At 30.4% G+C, this 4,533-nt stretch overlaps 2 protein-coding genes across 2 annotated transcripts; one reads left to right on the top strand and one right to left on the bottom strand.

Moving 5' to 3' along the window:
* Window positions 1-1,768: 1,768 nt before the first annotated feature.
* On the top strand, window positions 1,769-2,602 carry DICPUDRAFT_159838 (uncharacterized protein; the record flags this gene model as incomplete). Its single annotated transcript, XM_003294732.1, has 1 exon — window positions 1,769-2,602. One exon carries the CDS (start codon window positions 1,769-1,771, stop codon window positions 2,600-2,602), a length of 834 nt encoding a protein of 277 aa, XP_003294780.1.
* Window positions 2,603-2,861: 259 nt separating this feature from the next.
* On the bottom strand, window positions 2,862-4,406 carry DICPUDRAFT_159839 (uncharacterized protein; the record flags this gene model as incomplete). Its single annotated transcript, XM_003294733.1, has 1 exon — window positions 2,862-4,406. One exon carries the CDS (start codon window positions 4,404-4,406, stop codon window positions 2,862-2,864), a length of 1,545 nt encoding a protein of 514 aa, XP_003294781.1.
* Window positions 4,407-4,533: the final 127 nt, after the last annotated feature.

The following is a 4,533-nucleotide window of genomic DNA, read 5'->3' on the forward strand; positions in this document are numbered from 1 at the left end:
CCTGAAATTATTGAATGTGTTGAAAAGATAGATGATCCACAACCAGCACCATTTAAACAACAACCAAGTATACAACAAAAAGTACAAAGTTTAAACAGTTCAAATGGTAGTATAAGACAAATTCCACACAATAGTGGTAATAATATTCCACATTTATCACCATCATCATCACCATCACTTTCACCATTTAGAGGCCCCTCACCAGTTATCCAGTCACTCCAATCTAATCAAAATATGACAGGTAATAGATCATTCAATAGTAATAATAGTAATAGCAATAACAATAACAATATAAATAGTATGAATATAAATTTAAATAATATAAATAGTTTAAATAATTTAAATAATATGAATAATATAAATAATTTAAATAATATGAATAATATAAATAATATGAATAATATAAATAGTTTGAGTAATATGAATAGCATGAGCAACAATAATATAAATAACATAAATATGAAACAAGCAAGTAGAGGAACAAATATGAATAATGAAATGGGATATAATAGTGATGGATCACACACTTCAGATCAACTTCATCGTATCTATCAAAAACAATTAGAATTTAAATTTCACCAAGATATTAATAAAAATGGTAAACCAAGTAAATATGCAGCTCAGGTTCAACAGCAACCACAACAACAGCAACAATATCAGCAATCACCACAACAAATTCAATCACCACAGCAAATTCAGTTACAACCACCACAATTACAGATGCCGCAACAAATGAACCAAATGAGCCAAATGAATCAAATGAATCAAATGAACCAAATGGGTCAAATGAATCAAATGGGTCAAATGAATCAAATGAATGCTATGTCACCACAACAATTTCAACAACAAATGAATAGTTTATCACCACAACAGTATCAACTCCAACAATTCCAACAAATACACCAATTACAACAACAACAATTACAACAGCAACAGCAACAACAGCAACAGCAATTACAACAACAACAATTACAACAATTAAAAAATCAACATCAACTACAAAGACCCCAACAACCAATGCCAATGGGTCAATATGGACAACAATTAATAGGCGATCAAAATAACAGTGGTTATAATAATTTTAATAATATGAACAATATCAACAATATGAACATGAACAGCATGAACAATATAAATAATATGAACAATATTAATATCAACAATATGAATAACATGAATAATAGTAATATCAACAATATAAATAATAATAATAGTAATATCAACAATATGAATAAGAATATGAATAATAAAATTAATAATATAAATAAAAATAATTTCAATTATGGTGGTGAAAGGGATTTATTAGGACCTCCTGATTCAGGTATAACTCTTTCGGTTATAGATGATTTTATTAGACCATTCCCAGAGCAAATTATAGCCTTAAAAGAGACAACTTTCTTCTTCAAGATTAATGTAAAGCAAAGTGTTTTGGGTGGCAATGCAAATACTCAGGATATTTTTAAACGTCTCTCTGGTAAGGTAGTAGTAAAGGGTACCCACGAAGATATTACAGCATCAAATCCTAATGATGCCTTTAAAACTCAGCAAAATGTAGTTCAAGAGCAAGATACCATTCAATTTAATGTTAAAATTAAAAATCAAGGAGTAAATACTCCAACTCATTTGGTTTTAATTTTCCATTTAATCGATCCACGGAACTATTATTCACTCTATTGGATCAAAAAGATTAGTTTTTACCACTCGTCCTAAATATGCACCATATTTACCTGTATTTTATGTTTTACAAACTAAGAGTAATTACTCATTCATGCCATCATCCAGGGTGGCAGCAGCAGCAGCAAATGGTGTGAACTTTTTCACCCAAAACAAATATAGTGCACCAATAGATGATGACGAAGACGAGGAGGAAGTAGGTCACCATCAAGCACTACCAACTAACGATGTTCAAAGTTCTTTAAATTCAGTTCTTTCAGAAGATCAACTTCGTGCAAATCGTGAAGAGCTTTTTAGATTAAACCTTAAGGTTATTCAAAAGCTTGTAAGGGTTTACAAGGGTGATTTCAACGTTGGTATAGAAATTCCATCAAGTAAAAAAGGTGAATACTGTGATATTTTATGCAAAAATCATTCAGAAGCCCTTTTACGTTATCACTTTTATAATATTCACGAAGAAATTAAAAATCAAGACGAAATTGACAGAAATGCACCAGTCACTATTTATCAAAATCCGAGTGATGCAAATGAAGGTACCATGGTTTTAGTTTTTTGTAAAGATTTTAATTTGGAGTTAAAAAGCTTATCACTTTATTTTGTGGACGAAACAACCAATCGTATTGTGTTTGTTTTCAAACATGGTATTGAAAGCTCAGATAGAAATATAGTAAGAGTTTTAGATCACCAAGGTAATATTCTTTCAAGTGTTGTCAAAATTTCAATTCCCTATGTCAAAACTTTATTAAATAAACCAGCAAACTCCTCTCCAGTTGAAATTAGATTTCTTACATTTACATCCCATCACGATCTAGGTAAAGAAGGTGATTTATGGTACCAGCCAGAGGAATATTCATTGGATCAAGGCAGAGTTAAAAAAGTTATAAAGTTTATACAACCAGGCTTCAAATTAAAATTAATTTCAAAATAATTTTGTTATATTACATAAAAGTTTTTTTTTTTAATAAATTTTTTATATTTTGTTATTTAAAAAAAGAAAATCTATTGTATATAAAATAACTTTTATTTTTATTAAAAGGTTTTTTTGTTTTATAAAAATTAGTATTTTGCTATTTTTTTAAATCCAAAAAAAAAAAAGTTTACAGTTTTAAATAAAAAAATTAAGTTTCAAAAAAAATTTTATTGTTTATTAATTTTAACATTTATTTAATATTTAAATTAAATAGCTTTTAGTTATTATTTTCTAAACCAAAACCCATGGTTATTCCAATGGCATCCATATCATTATATCCCATTGAGTTCATTAGGCTATTATTAGTATTTTGACCGTCCATACTATTCATCATAGAGTTTTCTAAACCTAAACTGTTCATATTATTATTATTACTATTATTATTATTATTTAAAGTGTTCATATTATTTATATTCTGTTGGTCAATTGGTGAGGTTACATTATGACCATCATATGATTGTTGATATTGCTGTGGTGTACTTTGTTGGTATTGTTGTGGTGTACTTTGTTGATATTGTTGTTGCGGTGTACTTTGTTGTTGATACTGTTGTGGTGTTCCTTGTTGTTGATATTGCTGCTGTGGTGTTGGTGGCTGGTATTGTTGCTGTGGTGTACTTTGTTGCTGATATTGCTGTGGTGTTCCTTGAGGTTGGTATTGTTGTTGTGGCGTTGGAGGTTGGTACTGTTGTGGTGTTCCTTGTTGTTGATATTGTTGTGGTGTGCTGTGTTGCTGATATTGTTGTTGTTGATCCATTTTTTGTTGCATATTTTGATGTTGATTTAATTCTTGTGTTTGATACTCTTGTGGTTGTAGTGATTGTTCTGTATGTGAGGTTTGTTGAGGAGTTTGCTGAGGAGTTGGTTGCTCAGTACTGTCGGATTGAATATTGGTTGGAGGAGTATCTGTTGTTGGAGTTGAAACTTGCTCTTTTTGTTCTAATTTCTTTTGGTTCTTTAAATAAGTATTTACATGTGTTCTAACTTGATGATGATTTCTAGTTTGAACAACCTTTGCAATTGCATGATAATCTTTAACACCAAATTGGGTAATTGCCTCTAAAAACTTTGTATGTTCTTCTGGGGTCCAATGGGTTGTTTTTTCTTTAGCCTTTGATTTTTTATCTTTTTTATCTTCTTTATCCTCTTTGTCCTCTTTATCTTTTTTATCTTCTTTCTTTTTATCCTCTTTCTTTGATGAGGTAGTTGTTGAGGTTGTAGAGTTGGGTGGTGATGTTGGAGTTGCTGCACCTGTAGAGTTTGGACTAGCATTCATTGCAGCGGCCATTGGTGAAACCATTTCGAATGATGGCATTGATTGCTGTTGGTTTTGTTGTTGTTGATTTTGTTGTTGTTGATTTTGTTGATTTTGTTGTTGTTGTTGTTGTTGTTGTTGTTGATTCATTTGACTCATTTGATTCATTTGATTCATTTGATTCAGTTGTTGCTGTTGATGTTGTTGATTTAGTTGATGAGCCATTGCTAAAATTCTACGTTGCTGATTTTGAAGAGAATTTTGTTGGATAATATGATTCTGTTGTATTTGTTGGTTATAGACCATTTGTTGTTGAGGAGGAAGCTCGATATATGATCTTTGTTGTTTAATTTGATTGAGCTGCATTTGCTGTTGTTGAGCTTGATGAACCGATTGTTGTTGAAAAATGTATTGCTGATATTGTGGCGAAAGTAGTCTAATAAGATTTGCTTGTGATATCTCATAATTTGTAATCTGTTGTTGGAATTGAGATATTATATTAGGATCCATAGCAACTTGGTTATTTGCAACTTGTTGTTGATATGCTGAAATGCTTTGATTAATAAGAAGAATTTGATGAGAAAAAGCGCATTATTTTTCATACTCTTCGTTGTCATCCGACGTCCAAGAATTGGGG

The sequence above is a fragment of the Dictyostelium purpureum genome (assembly GCF_000190715.1).
Source record: "Dictyostelium purpureum unplaced genomic scaffold DICPUscaffold_627, whole genome shotgun sequence".
Classification (NCBI taxonomy): domain Eukaryota; phylum Evosea; class Eumycetozoa; order Dictyosteliales; family Dictyosteliaceae; genus Dictyostelium; species Dictyostelium purpureum.